The following is a 20,461-nucleotide window of genomic DNA, read 5'->3' as shown; positions in this document are numbered from 1 at the left end:
AAGTCTGATACTGTCTGGACACTGTGCAAGCCTTTCTCCGGCCCCTGTCCCCTCCTGTTGCAGACTTGTTGGCTGCAGTGGCCTGAGTCTATCCAAAGTCTCCTTCCAGATTTCCTCAGCAGAGGGGGCACAGGTTCTGCTCCATCCCAAACTCTGAGGATGAATCTAGAAACAGTGGGAACACCAGGAGCCCACGGCCAGCCGAGAGACCGCCTGGACAGGCTGTGCTGCCTGTGTGTGGGTCTCTGCTTACTGGTCTGTTGCTGAAGTCACCCCTCTGCACCCTCAACAAACCCAGCCAGGCACCCAGCCTTCCTTTCTCCCTCTGCAGAAGCCCCAAGGCTAGCTCCCCCGCCCCACTGTTTAGTCTGTGAAATCCCCCGAGGCTCCAGAATTGGCTCACTTCATACTTTGCATCTGAGGTCATCACTGATTCCTTGGGGCTGACTCTGAATTTCTTTGTCCCGTGCACTTCAAAGTGGCCTGGTGTGTGTGTGGCTGGCTGTCTTGTACTTCCCTGGGCCATGTCCCCATCAGACAAGAACACAGACACAGCATTGTCATTTCCTAATTTAACTGAAAAGGCAGGTTAATGGGGACCCGTCTGTTCTCCCAGCACACACACAGCCAAGTGGAAGGGCCTCTAGATCGGTTCAGTTTAACAATCATTCATTGAGTTCCTCCTGTGTACCTGGTGTGTGCGGGAAACATTGCTCTATTCAGCATTAAGCTTTCACCTGCCCTCAGACCTTTTTCAACTGAGTTTAGGGGTTCTAAGGTCACTTTTCTGATGACTCAGGGCTTAGATTTCATTTCTATGTGATGACGTTTGATACTTTCCTAAAAGTACAGGCTTCATAGATAGCGGGGCCTGAGCTTGAATTCTAACTCTGCCTCTTATGAGATGTGCTATCGTGGGCAAACCAGATAACTTCTCTGAGACTCCATCTTCTTATCATGAAGTGCAGATAACTAACAACACCCCCACCAGTTACTGAGAGAATGAAACCAGTTGTGTAAAAAGCACTCACAGCCCTGGCTGGTGTGGCTCAGTTGGTTGAGTGTCATCCCATGCACCTAAAGGTTGCTGGTTTGATTCCCAGTGAGGGCACATGCCTGGGCTTCGGGCTCGATCCCCAGTGGGGGGCATGCAGGAGGCAGCCCATCCATGTTTCTCTCTCTCCCTCTCCCTTCCTCTCTCTCTAAAATCAATAAACACACATTTTTAAAAAATATTTAAAATAAATAAATAAAAAGCACTCGCATTGGTGCCTGGCCCCGGTAGGTGCTCAGTTATTACTGATTTCACTGCTCATGAGGTGCTCCACATCCATCACTCTGAGCATCAGGGGCTTCCCCCAGAAGAGCAGAAGTGTGTAAACTAATGTCAAGGAGAACGTTTTGCTGTGACTTACGGTAGGCTGCTTTCTTTCCCAGCATTTTAGCTTAAGTTCAGCCACCAATGCCATTAGTCACCTTTCTGATGTAGCGGTGGCCTCTTGTGGAATATTCAGTTGGGTTCCCATAACCAACACAACAGTCCCAAGATACTAGTTCCAAATTGTGTTTTCAGGCAACCCACCCATATACTCATGAGGCAGATTTCTAAGCAGGTGCAGAGGAAATAATAAGATGCGTTGTTCTACTCAAATGATATGAGGGAGTATGTTAGGCTTGACTCATTTGGAGCTGGATCAGAAGAAAGCCTCTGTCACGAGGTGGCTGTTGGCCCCTCCAGCTAAACTTGCCCACAGCCCGCAGAGAATTGGCTTTGGAGTCTGGGTGTTCCTCCCTCTTCTCCTGGGGCCCATAATTACTGCTCTGGTTTCTTATTACAGGCCCAACATCTAGGCCTTTGAAGACTAAAACTTAGGGAGCATTCTGGCCAGGCTCCCCTTCTAAACACGATTATGTAGGATTACTCGGAATTGCATTTTCTGTGAACACTGGGTAACCCGGTTGGGGCATCTCAGACGTGACGGTTTGTCTGAGTCAGCGTACGTCCTTTCCCTGCACCTGTGTGAAAATCAGGTACGAAAATCTCCTCTACTTCATTTCCAGTTAGCACCTAACCTCCATCATTTGGGGAAAGGATTCTTAAAATGAGTTAAACTTTTTATTTTGAAGTAATTGTAGATTCACTTGCAATTACGGGCAATGATAAGGAGGTCCTCTCTACCCTTTACCCAGTTCTCCTCCATAGTAGCATCTTGAAAACTACAGCACAACATCAAAACTAGGATATTGACGTGCATACAGTCAAGATAGAACATGTCCATCACCACAAGGATTCCTCAGCTTGCTCTTTTACAGCCACACCCACTTCCCTCCAATTCCTACACCCTCCTAAACCACGGCAACCCACTGATCTGCTCTCCATTTCTATAATTTTGTTACCTCAAGAATGTTACATTGATGGAATCATATAGTATGTAAGTTTCAGGGATTGGCCTTTTTTTTTTTTAAAATATGTCTTTATTGATTTCAAAGAGGAAGGGAGAGAGAGAGATAGAAACATCAATGATGAGAGAGTCATTGATCGGCTGCCTCCTGTACACCCCTACGGGGATCAAGCCTGCAACCCAGGCATGATCCCTGACCAGGAATCGATCCGAGATCTCCTGGATCATAGGTCGATGCTCAACCACTGAGCCACTCTGACCGTGTGGAGATTGGCTTTTTTTTACTCAGCATAATTCACTGGAGATTTATTTGATTTACTGAGGGTTTTTTGAAATGTATATCAGTTCCTTTTTTATGTTCTAAAGAGTTCTCTTTTGTGGTAAAAATACATATCATAAAATATATCATCTTAACCATATTTGTTGTTTTTTAAATATGTTTTTATTGATTTTGGAGAGAGGAAGGGAGAGGAAGAGAAGTATCCATTGGCTGCCTCTTATATGCCCCTTACTGGGGATCAAGCCTGCAACCCTGGTATGTGCCCTGACCCGGAATCAAACCGGTGACCTCTCAGTGCCTGGGACGACACTCAGCCAACCAAGCCACACTGGCAAGTGTACAGTACAATAGTGGTAATGATATGCACATTGCTGTGTGACAGAACTTATTCATCTTACAAAAGTAGAACTCTGTACCTGTTGAATAACTCCCTCTTTTGCCCTCCCCCCAGCCTCTGGCAACCACCGTTCAACTTTCTAACAACATTAATTTTTTTCTATCCATGAATATGGATGTCTTTCCATTTATTTGTGCCTTTGCTGTGCTGATCCAGCTCCCATGGGTGTGCTCTCTGTTCTCTTCGACATTCTCACCTTCACCCTGGCTGCTCCTTTGGCTGGAGCAGGCCTGTGTGTCACATAAGGTCTGCAGGCTCAGCCTCCGAAATCCTCCCCTGGAAGACCAGGTCAAAGGGAGTTTCTTCTTAAGTTCTAAAGATCACTGGCATCTTTAAATGCCTGGCTATGTCAGCCACCTCCACAGGCTGGGAGTGGCCTGTCTGCAATATCCCTGGGGAGACAGGCCTAAAAGAGTAGGAAAAAATATTAAACATTCAGGTAACTGGTGTATATTCAGCACCAAGTATGACTCAGGAAGAAACTAGAGCTAGGAAACACAAAGAGTGTAATGTACAGTTTACTCCAAAGGAGTTGAATTTGATTAAACTGTTGTATTCTGTTACCACAATTGTAAAGAATGGGTTTAGAAGAACGTAGGGACTCGGCATCCCACCCTCACAAGTTTTCCTCCTGGTGACTCAGTCATGCATATTACATTTTTTGAAAGCTTATCGCTGTAGAATTCTTTCCTTTGTTGCTGTTACTATATATGAAAATGACAGTGCTTTTTTTTTTCTTTTCTCCATTTTTAATGCGTATTTTTGTCCTAGAATTATTTTTTTAACATATTGTGGTATCATTTATGAATATCTTAGTGTCTGGTGTCTAAGACTTAGACTTTGTGTCTTAGGATATTGTTTCTCAATTAGGTGTATATAAGTGCTTCAAATAAAGTAATGGATATTGGAAGTGCTTTATAAGTTGTCAAGTGGTAGAAAGATATTACCATTATTTGAGAAAATGGGAAATTGTTTTCCTTTTTTTAAAAAATATGTTTTTATTAATTCCAGAGAGAGGAAGGGAGAAGGAGAGAGAGAAACATCAATGATGAGAGAGTCATTGACTGGCTGCCTCCTGCACGCCCCCTACTGGGGATCAAGCCCCCAACCCGGGCATGTGCCCTGACCAGGAATCAGACCACAATCTCCTGGATCATAGGTCAATGCTCAACCGCTGAGCCACACCGGCCTGGCTGTTTTCCTTTTTTAAAATCATGGAAATACTTTGCAAGACTGTTTGCTGGGAGAATATGTGATGAGCTTGTGGTTTGGGCTCCTTCGTTTTTAGCCGTCCCTCAGCGGCTTCCAGACATAACAACATACACCCAAGAAGGGGAAAAATTCTCCCCAAGCACATTCCATGGTCTGATCTTGATTTTAAAATAGTTCTAAGTTTAATAGAAAAAAGATTCATCAAAAGTAATGTAACACATTTATTATAGGGCAAGCTCAGAACTCAAGACCCAAAGAAAGAGTGAGACATAGAACTCAAGCGACGGGGCCAAGTAGGTGGGCCAGAGGAAGGCGTGGCTCCTGGTTAAAGCTACACTTCAAGGTGGCCCATCGCCTGCCCGGGAGGCTCCCACAGCTCCCTGTGGGTGGGAGGGGCCGGCGAAGGCAGGGACTGTTGCCGCCAGCATGAGTGACCAGCTGATGAGTCTTTTCTTAAATTTTGGCCTTGCCTGGCAGCGGGGAAGCATATGTCACTCCTTGAGGGCTTGGTTCTCTTATCAGGAGAACCTGACTGTGTGCAAAGGGAAAACCTGGAGCTCCAGTGATGCAGGTGATGCTGCGGACTTGAGTGTATCAGGTGCCCTAGGAGGCTGACTGAGAGAGGGAGAGGAAGAGGTAATGGGAGAATTACACAGGGGAAGCCTATACCTCAGTTTTCTTTTTAAGTGGAATGTGAAATAACTACACATGGGTGGGAAATGAGTGAGTAAGCATAATCAGTGTAATTCATTTGTGTGGGTAACCGTGGCTCCAGCCCTCAGGACAGGGTGGTTAGATTCTCACTGAGAAACTGTTGGAAGGCACTGCCTGCATCCTTACACCTGGGAGGCAGCCTGGCGGGCTGCGTGGCTTGTAGTTTATTATCCAAAAATGACAGCTCGTTTGCATACAAACCTACCTGTCTGCGTGGATAAATTGCACCACCTTCTGGTATTTGCTCTTTGGCTTCTGGGCACACTGTCCCTCTTCCTTAGGGGGTTGTGGCTTCTGAAAAAGCATGTGAGGCTGAGAGGCAGGAGGTGATCTGGGCCCAGGAGTCTGGGCTGCCCATTTCCCTGGCACAGTTCTGGGAGATTGCACTGCCCTACAGGACCCCCTGTGACCCCACAGAAGCAGGAAGAGGGCACAGCAAGGAGAGAGGGACTTGGATCCACTTGGCAATTTTGATTCACTTCTCTGAAACCTGCTGGGCCCTGATGCTGTGCCAGGCACTGATCCAGAGCTGGGAACACGGTGGTGAACAGACTTTCTGGGGCGGGGGACAGACAACTGCAAGTATAGTCCATGGGGAGAGAGGAGAAAACATGGAGAAAGATGCAGATGAGTAGAGGAGTAGAGTGATGGGGTGGATGGGCTGTTGTAAGTGGAGGGTCAGGGAGCCCTCTATGCAGAGCGACATCTGAGCAGAGACCTGAATGAAGTGTGGGAGCTGAGGGAGCAGTGAGTGCAAAGGCTCTGAGGCTCTGGGTTCCAGAAGCAGCCTGAAGCCGGTCTGACTAGAGCCGGGTGAGCCAGGGGTGGCCGGCAATGTGTTTAGAGCAGAAAACAGAGCCACATGGTGTAGGGCCTTTCTACTTTGTAATGAATATTTACTCCAAAGGAGATGAATTTGATTAAAGTTGTATTTTGTTATTAAAACTGTAAATATTTGGTTCTAAGTTGGATGAGAACACTTTGAGCTACATTTCAACAGTCTGATTAATGTGTTTAAAATACCACTGTGGCTTCTGGTTGGACACAAGACTAGGGACAAGGTGCAGAGCAGGTCAGTTGTGTTGCTACACGTAGGCGTGGCTTTGACACTTGGTGGAGGTGGGGTTGCTGATGACGCCCAGAAGGGACTGGAGTCTCCCTCTCTGTCATTCCTCCAAGGCTTCTTCCCTGGGAAATGGACCCTGGGGTAGGAGCCCCCGGCTCTGCCCGTCTCATCCTGTCTGGGGAACCCAGGAAGACGTGGAAGGCATGGGACGGGCAAGGCCTGGCCTGCTCAGTTCCTGGGCCTGTGCTGAGGCCTCTGCCCCCTCCTTGCAGCGGAACGGAACTTTACAGTTTACAAAGCACTTGCATTTTTCATCCTCACTGCCAGCCAGCCCTGTGGAACGGGCAGGGCAGATGCTGTCATCCTGTGTTGTGGGCGAGGAGACCAGAGGTCCTTGCATGAGTCCGGTGTCCTCAGGAATCAAGGGCACTGCAATCCCTGCTCTGTGAAGGGAACACACGTGGCATGTACTGAGGGGACCCCGCTGGGGTTTTAGTGGTCAGGTCATGGTTGACGTTTTTTCCTGTTTCCAAATTTTTTTGGGGCATAATGTTGTTTATGTAATTTAGAAAGAAGCAAAGCATTCCCATTCCATGGGATTAGGCCAAAAAGTAATTGAGTGACTAAAACTGTTTTGAAAAATAGCTTCTGACTGCAGTGAAGCATCAGCCAGCGCTGGCTCCAGCACCTCACAGTATTGGCAGGAGGGCTGTGGCAGAGTCCAGAGAGGGCTTCCTCCTTCAGGATCATGTCCACCCTCCCTGTGGTTCAGGGGTGTCCTTCTTTGGAAGGGGATGCCTGGGGAGGTGTAGTTGGTTTTTAACTTCTCACATGTCTTAATGAATTTCCAAACTTTCTTTACAGCTTAGAGCCTTCTCAGTCTCCAAGTGGACTCGTCATCAGCAAAGAATCCGAAGTTTACAAGATGCTTCAGGAGAAACAGGAGTTAAATGAGCCCCCGAAACAGTCCACTTCATTTCTGGTGTTGCAGGAAATCCTGGAATCTGAGGAGAAAGGTAATCAGCTGTGCGGGTGGCGAGAGGCTCTTGTTCCAGGCCCTTGGTGAGGGTCAATCATTATTGAAACAAAGGTCACCACAGCCCCACCCCCACCCCCCACTGCAGAAGGCTTGGCTTTTAAATTGCTAAAAGCTGGGAGAGGGAAAGAGCATGAGAATGGGTAGGAGTGAGCTCGCACCACACCTGGCCCAGCTGCTTCCGGCCACACGAGCCTTGGGAGGCCGAGATCTGAGATCGCGGTGAGCTTGACCGTTGTGTGACTCTGTTGGTCTGTGCCTTGGCCTTTGTGTGGTTTGCGCCCACATGCCACACTTCTGTGGCGGTTGACATGTGTGAGTGGGTGAAGACCACGATGATGACAAGCAGAATGAAAATGAATCAGTGGCACAGTGAAGCCAGGCGCTGGGCTTTCTCTTCCGGGCCTGCCTTTGTTCTTGCTCTAGGGCTGTTCGCCTCCTGAGAGCCACACCCTCCCCATGTGACCTTCCTAAAGTCTCTGAGCCTTTCCAGGCCTGTTTTCTCATCTGCCAATCAGGGATCCAAATCCTTCCCTCTCAGATTGGTGTGAGGGTCCAATGTTTTAAACTGCAGCAAATGCCAGTCGCCGTGACTAGCACATAGTAGGTGCTTCATAACTATTATGAGGTTTGAAACCCCATCCAGAGGCTCCAGGCCAGCCTTCGCTTGTCCAGGGTGTGAGCTCGTGCCCGAGGCACCCAGGGCCACTTGTGTGGCTCTGCAGTCTCAGGAGATAGTCCTCGCATTGTATACATCACTTACTGTGCATTTATTATTATAATTTTCAAGTGGTGAGCAGTAAAATTATCTTAATTGAACGTCCACAGTATATTGTGAGAAACTGTTGGTTGGTGGGCGTGTTGAAAAAGGGGGATGCTTTTTTCCATTCTCACAAAGGAGACCTACAAGGAGTAACCCTCAGGCTCCCCAACTCCCAGGTGGTTATTCCTAAGGCCTTTCGATTCTCGTGAGCGGCCTAGCTAGGAATGCCTTCTCTGCAGAGTTGGGATTTGCTCCCCTTCTTGGCCTCTGAAGCCCAGGCCTGCAGACTCTGCCGTTGTCCCTTTCTCTGAGATAGGTACCTCACAGGAGTCCTGCTTTCCACCTCTCACTTCTCCTCTCTCCAGTGTCCTGCCTGTGAGATTGTCGGTGCTCCTGGGAGGGACACCTGGTGCTTCCCTAGGAGACCTGCTTCAGCCTAGCTCCAGAGGAGTTGACATGTTTGCTCAAGGCAGCCAGTGAGGATCAGAGCAGAGTGTCCCCTGGAAGAGTAACCCCCCTCCTGCTGGGAGTCCTTCCTGAGCTGAAAGTTCCCTACTAAACACCCCCAACACCCAGGCTTCCTCCCCATTTGGGTGGGTTCTTTAGGGAAATTGGCAATTTACAAGCACAGGAAATTAGGAAAAAAGTTCTTTTATGCTAAAAGGATATTGTTTTACCAGTAATTTCCCCTTTTGCTTGGAGTACCTGTGGAGCTGGGAAGTAATGAACCCAACTCTGTATTAAGTCCCACTATCAGGCCCATGTGGCAAATGACTTGGGGGGCCAGCCCTGGAGGATGACAGTTTTATCAAAACATGTGAGAAACCACATCTTGTTCTGGGTAAGTGAAGAACCCTTCAATTAAGAGAGGAAAGTCAGCCATTCCAGCCCAAACTAGGACCTCGACAGATACCACAGAGCTCATCGAGTCGCATGCCCGCGTGTCAGAGAAAAGGGCCTGAAGTCCAGGATCACTGAGCTGCCCTGAGGTGGCAGCCCCCTGCTCATTGAGAGCTGGACTCCTGCCACCCTGTGCTCCATCTACAAGGCCTGTGGCTTTTGTTCTCAAGGTTACCTCATGGTCCTTGTTGGCAGCTGGTGCTCTAGCCTGCATGCCCCCTTCCAGGCACCAGGAAGGAAGAAGTGGGGGGGATGGCTAATTGGGGAGTCCCCCTTCCAGATGAGCCAGCTTTCTCATTCCCAGAAGTCCCACATTATTATTCCATTTTCATTTTGACCAGAATGAATCACATGGTTACATTTAGTTCCAAGAGAGTCTGAGAATGATGGTTTTCCCCCCTGGGCTGAATATCTTCTTGCCCCAAAGGAAATAAAAATTTTGCTAAAAAAACAAGAGGGAGATAATGGATTTTTTTTTAATTTATTTTTTATTGATTTTAGAAGGGGAAAGGAGAGAGAGAGAGAAACATCATCTGTTGCCTGCCACATATGCCCCGACCGGGTAGCGAATCCGAAATCTGTATGTGCCCTGACTGGGAATCGAACCCGCCACCTTTTGGTGCATGGGACGCTCCAACCAACTGAGCCACCCTGCCAGGGCAGATATGGGATCTTATAGTCTCTCCCTTATCCCTTAATATGTCCTTGCATTAAATTTTTACTGAATGAAACAGTATATATTCCAACCTAAACACCCCCCACCCGCAGAAGGCACTCGGAGGAAGGAGCGGGGCACAGGGGCCTGGCTTCATTTGAGATGAGGTGGCCGAAGCTCAGGCACAGCGTCCGCTACACCGTAAACACCAGCGAGGGCTACTGTCCTCCGAGGAGGGCTCCGGTTCGTAAAGCAGCACTGCCTGGTAGGAAAGACACTGGCACCCAGGACCCGCCTGTGACCCTCCATGAGACCTCGAGCAAGTTGCTCGCCCCTCCAAGCCCTGTTTCCACACACATCCGGGGAAGCTGCTGATGGCCGCATCACGGGCGGTTTAAAGCATCAAGGGAAACGGCAGGTGGGCCAGGTGCCTGGTTCACAGCGAGGCCCCCGAGGGTTTGCAGCAGGGTTTGGTGATAATCTCCAAGGCCTCTGTGTGGCTCTTCTCATTTTGAAATATACAGTTCAGAGGCGTTAAGTACATTCGTATTGCTGTGCTACAGTCACCCCCATTCATCACAGAACTCCTCACCTTGCAAAACGGAAACTGCACCCACGAAACACTACCTCCTCCTTGCCCGCGCCCCAGCTCCTGGAAACCACCATTCTACTTTCTGTTTGCTAGAATATGATTACGTCAGCAGCTTCGTATGAATGGAACCGTATTTGTCATTCTGTGACAGGCTTATTTCACTCAGCATAATGTCCTCAAGGTTCGTTCATGTTGCAGTATGTGTCAGAGGGTCCTTTCTCTCTAAGGCTGAACATGTGATATGTATATACCTCATCGTTTTTATCCACTCGTTTGTCCACTGAAGGAGACTTTTAATGAGAGGAAACTTGGAAGGAGACACCATGGGCAGAGAACCCACAGAAAAATCACAGAGGCTCTGAGCTAAGAAACCTAGACTCGCTCATTAAGTATCGAGGCTCGTTGTGGCTGATGCCTGGGGTTCCAGGAGAATCCTCGGGTGGTCTGGCCTCAGATCCTGGGGGAACACCAGGTGCTAGGTTAAGGACCATGAATTTGATTGTATAGACCATGTGCAGCCATGGAAGGTTGTTGAGCAGTGAAGTGACAGAAAGCTGTGCTTGACTCACTTTTACTTTTTCTCCAGAAAGCTTTGAGATGCAAGGTTCACTGGAAGAAGGAAAAATTGGAAATTTTTGTAGTTCCCCAGAGTCCTAAGGGAGCTGGTATTTTTACTGTGTTATTTTAGAGGGCAGTAAAATAAAATTTCTTTTGAGTTTGCAGTGTTGGCTGAGTGAGGGAGAGAAGAAAATCATGCCAGCAAGTGGCGCTGCAGGGCTGAACAAGCTGTAGCCAGGATGGCTTTCTCCAGCTGCTCCTGCTGTGCCCAATTTTGAGTTTCCTTTTTTTTTTTTTTTATAATATGTTTTTATTGATTTCAGAGAGAGGAAGGGAGAGGGGGAGAGAGGTAGAAACATCAGTGATGAGAGAGAATTATTCATCAGCTGCCTCCTGCATGCCTCCTTCTGGAGATTGAGGCTGAAATCCAGGCATGCGCCCTGACCGGGAATTGAACCAATGACCTCTTGGTTCATGGGTCTTCACTCAACCACTGAGCGACACTGGCTGGGTGAAATGCATATTCTTGGGCCCTACTGCAGGCCTGCTGAATCAGAAACTGGGGTGAGCCCAGGCATCTGTGTTTTAATAAGCCCTCCTGGCGATTCTGATATACAGTAAAGCTTGAGAACATTTGTTTTAGTCTAAAGAAGTGGGTTTTAACCAGGGGTATAGGACAGGATCTCCTGGGGCCCCTGCACCTGCAGGTGCTCATTCAGCAGGCCTGGAGTAGAGCCTGGTCTGGGAATTTTGTGAAATCTCTCCTGGTGCCTATTCGGAACCACCATTATAGAGCCTTCTGTAGCTTCTTGGGCCAAAGCATGTTGGACCACGGTAGGCACTGTCATACATTTGTCATGACATTTCATCAATCATTTCCAGGTATTTACTGAGCCTCTGTTATTTGCTAAGCCTCATGCTAAGCTCTGTGGAATAGTGAAAAGTATTTAAAACAGAGCTCTGGTGCTCTATTAATTTGCAGTCCAGACAGATGTGTGTGTAGCCGATAAACATAAGGCAACTAGGGCACATCATAGTAAAGAAATAAGTGATGTGGGAACAAAACCAGCCAAATATATAGCAGTAATAGTAAACTTGGGAGCTTACCATTATTAATAGCTGCCACAACATAGGGCTCTGAAGACGTGATAAACTGGGCTGTGCTCCATTCACCTCCCAGCAACTAGGAGCTTGTTTTATCAGCACAAAACTGACTTCCAGAAGGCGGCTTACTGTGCTCGGTGGCAGGTGATTTTCCTCTGACTGCTTGTATTGAGCTGTACTGTAGTGATTTTGTTTTGTGAATTGAATTTCTTTCCGCATCTAATACAGTCTTTCAGTGATCAGGTAATGTTTTTATTTATTTTTCTATCTAAGGCCTTTTTAAGTTTCCTTATCACTGTTTGCATGTATTTGATCAGAATGTAATGTGTGTTTTGAGGGCTGACCACTTTCCAGGTACTGTGGGGAGGGGGGGGCTATCTTTTTATGCCACTGTGAAGGGAAGAAAAAAATGATCTCTTTTATAGAAAAAGAACTGGGAACCAGAGAAGTTAAGTAACTTGCCCAGGATCACACAGCAGAGTAGGGTCTGTTTGACTCCATTGCCCACAACCTTGCAGGAACATACATATAAATGTCTCTGAAAGAATGAATGATACTTACGCAGTCCTGCAACCCTGCCCTTCCTGACCAACCCAAGTGTTTTCCTCATTTTAGGGGATCCCAACAAGCCCTCGGGATTCAGAAGTGTTAAGGCTCCGGTCACCAAAGTGGCTGCATCGATTGGAAATGCCCAGAAGTTGCCCATGTGTGACAAATGTGGCACCGGCATTGTGTGAGTATCTGCCTTCCCCAGGCAGTGGGGGCCCTGCATGTTGAGTAAACCATGAAAATATGGAAAGTGCTGAATGTTGCACATTTCGAGTGTGATGGGAAAAAAACCCTACCTGGAAAAGGGAGCAGAGAGGCCAGGTAGGTTCCGTGTCCCAGAGCCAGGTGGTGAAGGTTTTCCTTGGCCATGGAACCCTTAGGGTTTGAACACGTAAAACCAAACCAGAAGAAGCAGGGCCACTCTGCTGAAGTGGGAGAGACTTCTGGAAGGTTTCAAGAGGAATGTCTCTGGACCCCAGGAATGGGAGGCCCCCTTATCAATGGAGGCCAGTTGGGAGGCCCTCATCTGCCTTTTGATGGGCCTCTGGGGAGGAGCCCCTGGCCCAGGCGCCACCTTCGTGTGCTCGTGACTAACGGAGCCACTTTCCCCTCCTTCCTGCAGCGGCGTGTTCGTGAAGCTGCGGGACCATCACCGCCACCCCGAGTGTTACGTGTGCACCGACTGCGGCACAAACCTGAAACAGAAGGGCCACTTCTTTGTGGAAGATCAGATCTACTGTGAAAAGCATGCCCGAGAGCGGGTCACCCCACCCGAAGGCTACGACGTGGTCACTGTGTTCCCCAAGTGAACCGGCAGATCCTCGCCGAACACTGTTCTTGCTGCCACCCGTCTCTCAACGCCTGGCCCTCTCCCGTCTTGGAAGCTCCTGCTTCCTTCGGTTTGATTCCTGCTCAGTAAACGTTGCAGCCCCTGCCTTTGCTAACTGACTCCACTGCTGCGTGATGCCTGCTTTTATAACAGGAGGAAGATGGCTCTGCTCAGTGTCCCCCTGCCGACATCTCTCTGTCTTCTCTTCACCTCAGTTCATCTCTGCTGCAAACGGACATCAGCCAAATTTGAACCAAACTGAATTTAATGTGTCTGCCATTGATTTTGTTTTTACTCAATAAATTTAAAGACTGTAAGGCAGTGTGGTGCCCTTTATCATTTGACTATGTGCCCTAGCTCCTATCTCAAGCCAGATGCAATTTATTTTTCCTTTTTTTTTTTTTAATGTCTTTATTGATTTCAGAGAGAAGAAGGGAGCGGGGGAGAGAGAGAGATAGAAACATCAATGATGAGAGAGTCATTGATCAGCTGCCTCCTACATGCCCCTTACTGGGGATCGAGCCTGCACCCCAGGCATGTGCCCTGACCAGGAATCAGACCGCAGTCACCGGGATCATAGGTCGATCTTGGTTTGAGTTCCCCACATCTCTGAGATTGTCAGGCTTTTCCTCCAGGTGTGAGAAACCTGGCATCTGAAAAAGCCATGCTCTTATAGATCTTTGAAGCTTGCTCCAAATTAGCTTTCTATTGTTGGTGCTAATAGAAGATCCTTGGTTGTATTGTAATGAAATGATGTTTTCTTTCCGTGTGGCCATTCCGGGGTTTATCTGAGGAAATGAGTGCTTTTCAAATACTAGGCGGGGAGCTTTACCAGTTGGCCTTGAAATACTCCCTAATAAGCCCCTTTCCAGGCTGGTTGCTGCCATCACAGCCCCTCTTCTTTGTGAAGGGAAGCAGACCAGGAACATGGCCAGCAGCGCTACGCCTGCAGATTGCTCAGGAAAATGCCAAGTGCGTCCTCACAGAAGAGACCCTAGCTGTTAGGGGGTTTTGAGTCAGAGAGCTAAGGTCACCATAGATCATCTTCTGGTGACTAACCCCTCATGGAGTTTATTTCTCAGACAGTGGCACCCCCATCCCTCCAGAGATGGACTAAGCAATTTGTTAAGAGAGGTGGACAGGACAGTCCAGCCAACCTTCCTTCATCTACAAGAGCAAATCATCTGTCATTAAGCAGTGGTCACCACCGCGGGTCATAGCTTATGCCCTTTCTTGATGAAGGATAACTTGGCAGTGCTTACTGTCATAGTAAGGGCCTAGTTAGCAGAGCTAGGATTCCATCCCGCAGGTCTCTGGGACAAGAACATGCCATGTAGACATGAGCAGTTCTAATGTACAAAACCCAGAACAGTACCTTCAGGTGGGAAATTACTTCATATTAAAGCTCTGGTTTTTTTTTTTTTTTTGGTAGGTTAAATTTCATCTGTTTCTAAGTTTTCCAAGCCCTCTGGAAGTGTGTTTCTTACATTTTAATGTGCATGGGACTCACCTGCGGACTCTGTTTAGCTGCAGGTTCGGATTCATCATCAGGTCTAAGTGAGGCTGAGGCTCTGAGTTTCCAGCTGGCTCCCAAGTGATGCTGATGCTCCGGTCTGGGCCTTACATTTTGGAGGCAAGTTGTTTAGAACACTAACTTAGCCACAACTCGGGGGTATCGAGGCTACAATATTGCTATTCGGCTGACCGTTAGGGAATATATACCCCAATATACTTTTTAACTCAGGTATAATTATGTACAATAAAATTCATAGGTCTTTTCCTTGGAGTTTTGATTACTGTGCACACCTCAATCAAGACAGAACATTTCCATCGCCCCATAATGATCTTTATGTCCGTTCCCGGTCAATCTCCTCTCGCCCCTGATCCCACCCAAGGTAGACACAAGGTCTTCCAACTGGCCCTTCCCCGCCCTCTTGACGTCATCAGGGTTGCAGCCACGGAGTGGATTGTTTTCCATTCTCCTTGACCTTCTCACCTTTGTCCCAGCTGCTCTTTGGGCCAGAGTCACCCTGCATGTCACATGGGTCTGCAGCCTGAGTCTCCAAAGTCCATTGGGTTTCATGGGAACATACCTTAATTTTCTTTTTAATGTGAAATAACTACACATGGGTGGGAAATGAGTGAGTAAACATAATCAGTGTAATTCATTTGTGTGGGTAACCGTGGCTTCAGCCCTCAGGACAGGGTGGTTAGATTCTCACTGAGAAACTGTTGGAAGGCACTGCCTGCATCCTTACACCTGGGAGGCAGCCTGGCAGGCTGGATGGCATGTTGTGTGTTACTCATAAATGACAACTCGTTTACATTTAAACCTGCCTGTCTGCATGGATAAATTGCACCACCTCTAGTATTTGCTCTTTGGTTCCTGGGCACACTGTCCCTCTTCCCTAGGGGGTGGCAGCTTCTGAAAAAACGTGAGGCTGAGAGGCAGGAGGTGATCTGGGCCCAGGAGGCTGGGCTGCCCATTTCCCTGACAGTAATTGTAAGGACAGTGAATTAAATGCTGGTTGCTAAGCTTGACTGATATTTTGGGAAGAATGTGAGAAACGGTGAAAACTATCAAATAAAAGCTACAAGTGAAGGATAGAGGTCCATCCGAGTAGAATATAAAGAAGGCAGAATTTAAAGCTTAATTCCAGCTTTAAGCCAAGGAATTACTCATAAGAATAGCAGACTTCTAAAAATGGCGAAACTCTCAGCCTCAACGGTTCTGCTATGCCAAGGCCAGGGCTCGATTTGGGAATATGTGGGCTGGGAACAGCTGGGTCAGTGCCTCAGAAACTCTTGACCTCCACAGTTCCCTAAAACGTCGGAGCCCGCAAAAGTACCTGCTCCTCTCTGTTGAGGGCTAGCGTTGCCTTCTTGCTCAAAAGCAGTGCTGAGGCCTCTCCCCTGACCCTGGGCATGCGCTAAAGTTGGCTCTCTCACCTGCTTCCCACCCTCACCCCAAAGGAAAGGAGAGCCTCTGAAAAATACATTGGGCATAAAGCTCCCTGACACCGATGGGCGCTTAACAGATTACAAAATACATTCATACCTGTTGTATTATTTGGTGAGGATCACAAAGCCTACTAATTGGCAGTTTCACAGGTTAGGACCAGGGACTCTGTGCAAATGAGAATTAGAAAGAATGTGTAAAATATGAACGCACATGTGCTGTAAGTTGTGAAGAGCCCCATGGACCCTGCTCTGTGGAAGAATGCCTGTCGCCAAGCACTGAGGGCTTCCAGAGTATTTGTTCGAGTAGTTGGGTTATGCTAGACTTCCCTCCTCCCTTCCTCTAAATATTCTCTCGACACTATGGTGTTGAATCAATTTAGAAAGAAATAAAGCATTTCTGACCAGTGGGATTAGACCAACAAGGAACTGAATTGCCAAAGTCTTTGGCAGAAGACACTCGTTGCACTGAATCAGCAGCCTGTTTCTTTAATTGCTCACTATTTTTTGTATATACAGGGTGTCCCCCAAAAGTGTATACACACTTTAACAGCTGGTAGCTCAATTTTGAAAAGGAAATAAAAGCTGCCTTTATAATTACTCAAAGTGTGTGTATACATTTTTTTGGGATGCGCTACATTTTAAGGAAAGATATACCACAGAACAATTCTGGAGTATACACAAATGCCAGGGTATAAATGTGTCTATTTTACCATCACTGCTCCCTCTTTGCTCACTGTCAATAATTTGGTTCCAGCCTCAAGACTGTTTATCTTTTCTTTCTTTTTTTAATATATTTTTATCAATTTCAGAGAGAGGAAGGGAGAGATAGAAACATCAGTGATGAGAGAGTTATTGATCGGTTGCTTCTTGCACACCCCCTGCTGGGGATCCAGCCTGAAACCCAAGCATGTGCCTTGACCAGGAATCGAACCACGATCACCTGGATCCTAGGCCGACGCTCAACCGCTGAGCCACGCCCGGCCGGGCAGGATTGCTTATCTTAAATTCATATTGGATGATGGATTAAAAGTCTGGTGGTCATGACTTGTATATTGTGCTTGCCCAGGCAAGGGCCTGGACTCACTCACACAACGGCTCTGATCGTTGTTTGCTTTCCAAATTGTCCCTTCACTCTCTTTTTTCTTTTTTTCACTCATTCTTCAGTCTAAGTGAGTGAAGAGATGGAGTGAAAGTCAGTTTTAGCCTGACTACCATAATACTCTTACTTTATAGGTGCACATCTCCAAAAGAAACTTTCTTATTCCTTATATATTCATCTATAAGGTAAAGGAGTTGAGCTGAATTACGGTCGAATTTTAAAACACACCAACCCCGTTGCGTTTCGGCCATGGCAATACCCTGAAGTTCCACGAGGTGGCGCGCTTTCCCATTCCTGCGAGACGGAGCGCAGAAACGGGGGCCTGAGTGGATCCCTGGCCTAGAAATTCCGTTTGCTTTTTTTGCTCCATTGAAACTAGAAAACAAGACGTTTTCTTCCTCCCCCTTTCCTTACCTATTTTTGTAGTTTGAAAAGAAAACAAACAAAATATCTTATTTTACTTTTTTAAATAAAAAGATGGAAATAAACTTGCTTTTAGTAATTTCTACTCATTTTTCTTAGTTTTTCTTCTAGAGCAATATGGACTTTTTCTTTCTGACTTGACATCTTTCAGGTATCTGGCTCCGTCCTCTCTCTCTCTCTTTGTTCTTCTCCTGGGACCTACACTCAATTATTTCAACTTCTCAATATATAAAAGGGTTTCCCCTGTTCTTTTTATATCAATGCTTAATTACCTGCAGGCTTTGCAAACAGCTCTCTCAAGGCTGCACACTCTGCCCCCAGGGGAGGCCAGTGGTGGGAGTCCGGCTAGGGACAGTAGGAGCTCAGCTGGAGACTCTAGCTCCAAGTATGCACCCTGCAGCGGGGGTTAGCTGGGTGGGGGTGGGGGTCTTGGGCTGGCCTCTTGCTTTCACACAGCTGAGAGGCCTGAGCTGGCTTCTGGTGTGGTTTTCGGATTCCAGGTGGGGTGGGGGCAGGAAATGGGGAGAGACTCCAGCGGCTGGCATCAGTGAATGTGAATACCTGTGGAGCAAAAGCTGGTGTAATCTGCAGAGGGTCCAAAGTAGCTGAGCTGGCTATGTTGTTTTTGGCAGCGGTGAAATCTCCTGGGTCTGTTTGCTGAGCAGGTCACTGTGAACTGCGACCACTCCCGATGGTGGCTGCTGTAAGTGGCCCCTGCTTTTCTTCCTGGCTCTTCGCCATCTCATGCATCTCAGCTTTGCTGGTCTGGGTGGGCTGAACCTGAAGCAGGACCTTTCATGCAATGATCTGAAAGGCTGGAGAAGCCAGGTGCTCACTCCTCTCTTCCTCTCCTGGTGAGGGGAACTCTCTAGCTGGAAGTTCCCTCTTGAACAACGCTGGCATGGGGCGTGAGGCGATTTTTAACATGCACTTCTGCCTGTCCTCTACCTACTCACAAATCAGAATCCTGGACAGCATGCCTAGAAAGTAGATTCTTTCCCATATAGTTCCATATATTTTTGTTAAGGATTTTGATGGTCAATAAGAGCAAGGGAAAAGAGACTATGTGTCTTGGATTAACAGTCCAGTTTCTTTTTGAGCTCCAATTGAGGGTTTCAGGTAAAAAAAGATTTTTAAAATGCTGCCTCCTAACCTCTGATGTCCCTACCATCGAGGGTAAGACAGGTTATCACAAACTTTCATAATCTTGAAGACAGCTCATGTTTGTGCAGAAGAGAATTAAAATTTTAAAGTAAATGTCTTCTACACTCGATATTATGTTTAAAATTTCTTTAGATCCAGGTGATTTAAAAAATCTTATATTGAAGGAAACAAAGACCCTTCAACTAGCCCCTCTGATATTAACCCGCTGTGTGACTAGATGCAAAGCTCCTTGCCTCTCTGAGCCATTATTGCATTGCTCTTCAGATAAGGAACTAAGGAATTTCAATAGATGATTTCCAAGATCTGTTCCAGCTCAATTATTCCTACATTTTCTTCCTTCTATGAAGGGAAAAATGGTCAAGCTTATGAACCCCCAGAAAGGTTGCATAGACAGAGCTAAAACACAAGTTTCTTAGGCCAAGGGATGGCTCTGAAGAGAGACAGAGAGAGAAAGAATTTTTCAAAAATATATAAACTGCCCGGCCGGGCATGGCTCAGCAGTTGAGTGTCGACCTAGGATCCAGGCGATCAGGGTTCGATTCCCAGTCAGGGCACATGCCCAGGTTGCGGGCTGCAGCCAATCAATGGTTCTCTCATCATTGATGTTTCTCTCTCTCTCTCTCCCTCTCCCTTCCTCTCTCTGAAATCAATAAAGATATATTTTTTAAAAAAACAAAAATATATAAACTGTTTTAAAATCTCCTCTACTCCCAGGACCAGAGATGTCCTGAGGCAGTGTACGTCAGCTGCAGGATTGGACAGCTAATGACTATATTTCTTTAAAATCAAGTTATTTGACTCTTTGAACCCTGGCCTCCTGGAATTCTAAAGATTACAAAGGGACAAACTCTTCTGAACTCTCGTTTTTATTTATCCATGGTAAATTTTAAACCAGATATTTGCTGAAGTGAGACTGCAAGATAGATGATAATTACTCAACAAGTGTTTGTGAAATATGTTTAAATTCAAATATTTTTCACTGCAGAGTTCACGAGTTATGAAACCGGAGCTGGGGTTCTTACCCTGCCTTAGAAGGTAAAATTTGGGCAAATGCTTCCAGTCCTGATTCTAATTATCCTCACCTGTAAAATGAATAAAAATATCTATCTCGTGGGTTGATTATGAGATTCAAATAATAAGATATTCACAAAAGTGCTTCATAAACTTCACAGAATTCTACAAATAAAAAGACTTTTTTTTTTTTTAATTAAAGAGAGCAATTTATTTTCTTTTAAAACACTTTAAGACTCTAGGCACTTTATTTAAAAACGTAATAGTGGTTTTACAGAAATCTGTTTTTAAACAGATCTTTTATGTGGTATAAGTGGAATTTTAATTTTATTAGTTGCTGATCTAAATATATTGTTCTTGTCTATGGAATCTAGATATGGTGGTCTTCCAGACTGGGATTTTTATTTTATTTTAATATATCTTTATTGATTTCAGAGAGAGGAAGGGAGAGGGAGAAAGAGAGATAGAAACATCAATGATGCGAGTCATTGATCGGCTGCCTCCTGCACACCCCCTCCTGGGAATTGAGCCCAAAACCCGGGCCTGTGCCCTGACCGAGAATGGAACCGAGATCGCCTGGATCCTAGATCGATGACCTGCTGCTGAGCCACGCCCCGGCCGGGCCAAGCTGAGGTCTGTTTGATGTTCGCGCCGCACCAGGTAACTGCTTAGCGGGTTTGCTTCTGCGCTGCGCGCCGTGGAGGGCGCTGCCTCTCAGGGCCCCTGCCGACTCCTCCAGGCTGCCC

At 46.9% G+C, this 20,461-nt stretch overlaps 1 protein-coding gene across 1 annotated transcript in view; it reads left to right on the top strand.

The window, feature by feature from the left end:
* The window catches only part of PDLIM1 (PDZ and LIM domain 1), a 36,186-nt gene extending 22,809 nt beyond the window's left edge, over positions 1–13,377 (top strand). The window contains exons 5-7 of the mRNA XM_081158412.1: positions 6,936–7,087; positions 12,295–12,412; positions 12,851–13,377. Coding sequence (XP_081014538.1) covers positions 6,936–7,087; positions 12,295–12,412; positions 12,851–13,037 — 457 coding nt within the window. The 3' untranslated portion in view covers positions 13,038–13,377. The remainder of the gene's footprint in view (positions 1–6,935; positions 7,088–12,294; positions 12,413–12,850) is intronic.
* Positions 13,378–20,461: the final 7,084 nt, after the last annotated feature.

The sequence above is a fragment of the Miniopterus schreibersii genome (genome assembly GCF_964146895.1).
Source record: "Miniopterus schreibersii genome assembly, chromosome: 14".
Lineage (NCBI taxonomy): Eukaryota > Metazoa > Chordata > Mammalia > Chiroptera > Miniopteridae > Miniopterus > Miniopterus schreibersii.
The sequence above is the reverse complement of the archived record's forward strand: the minus strand, read 5'-3'. Positions and strand labels throughout refer to the sequence as shown.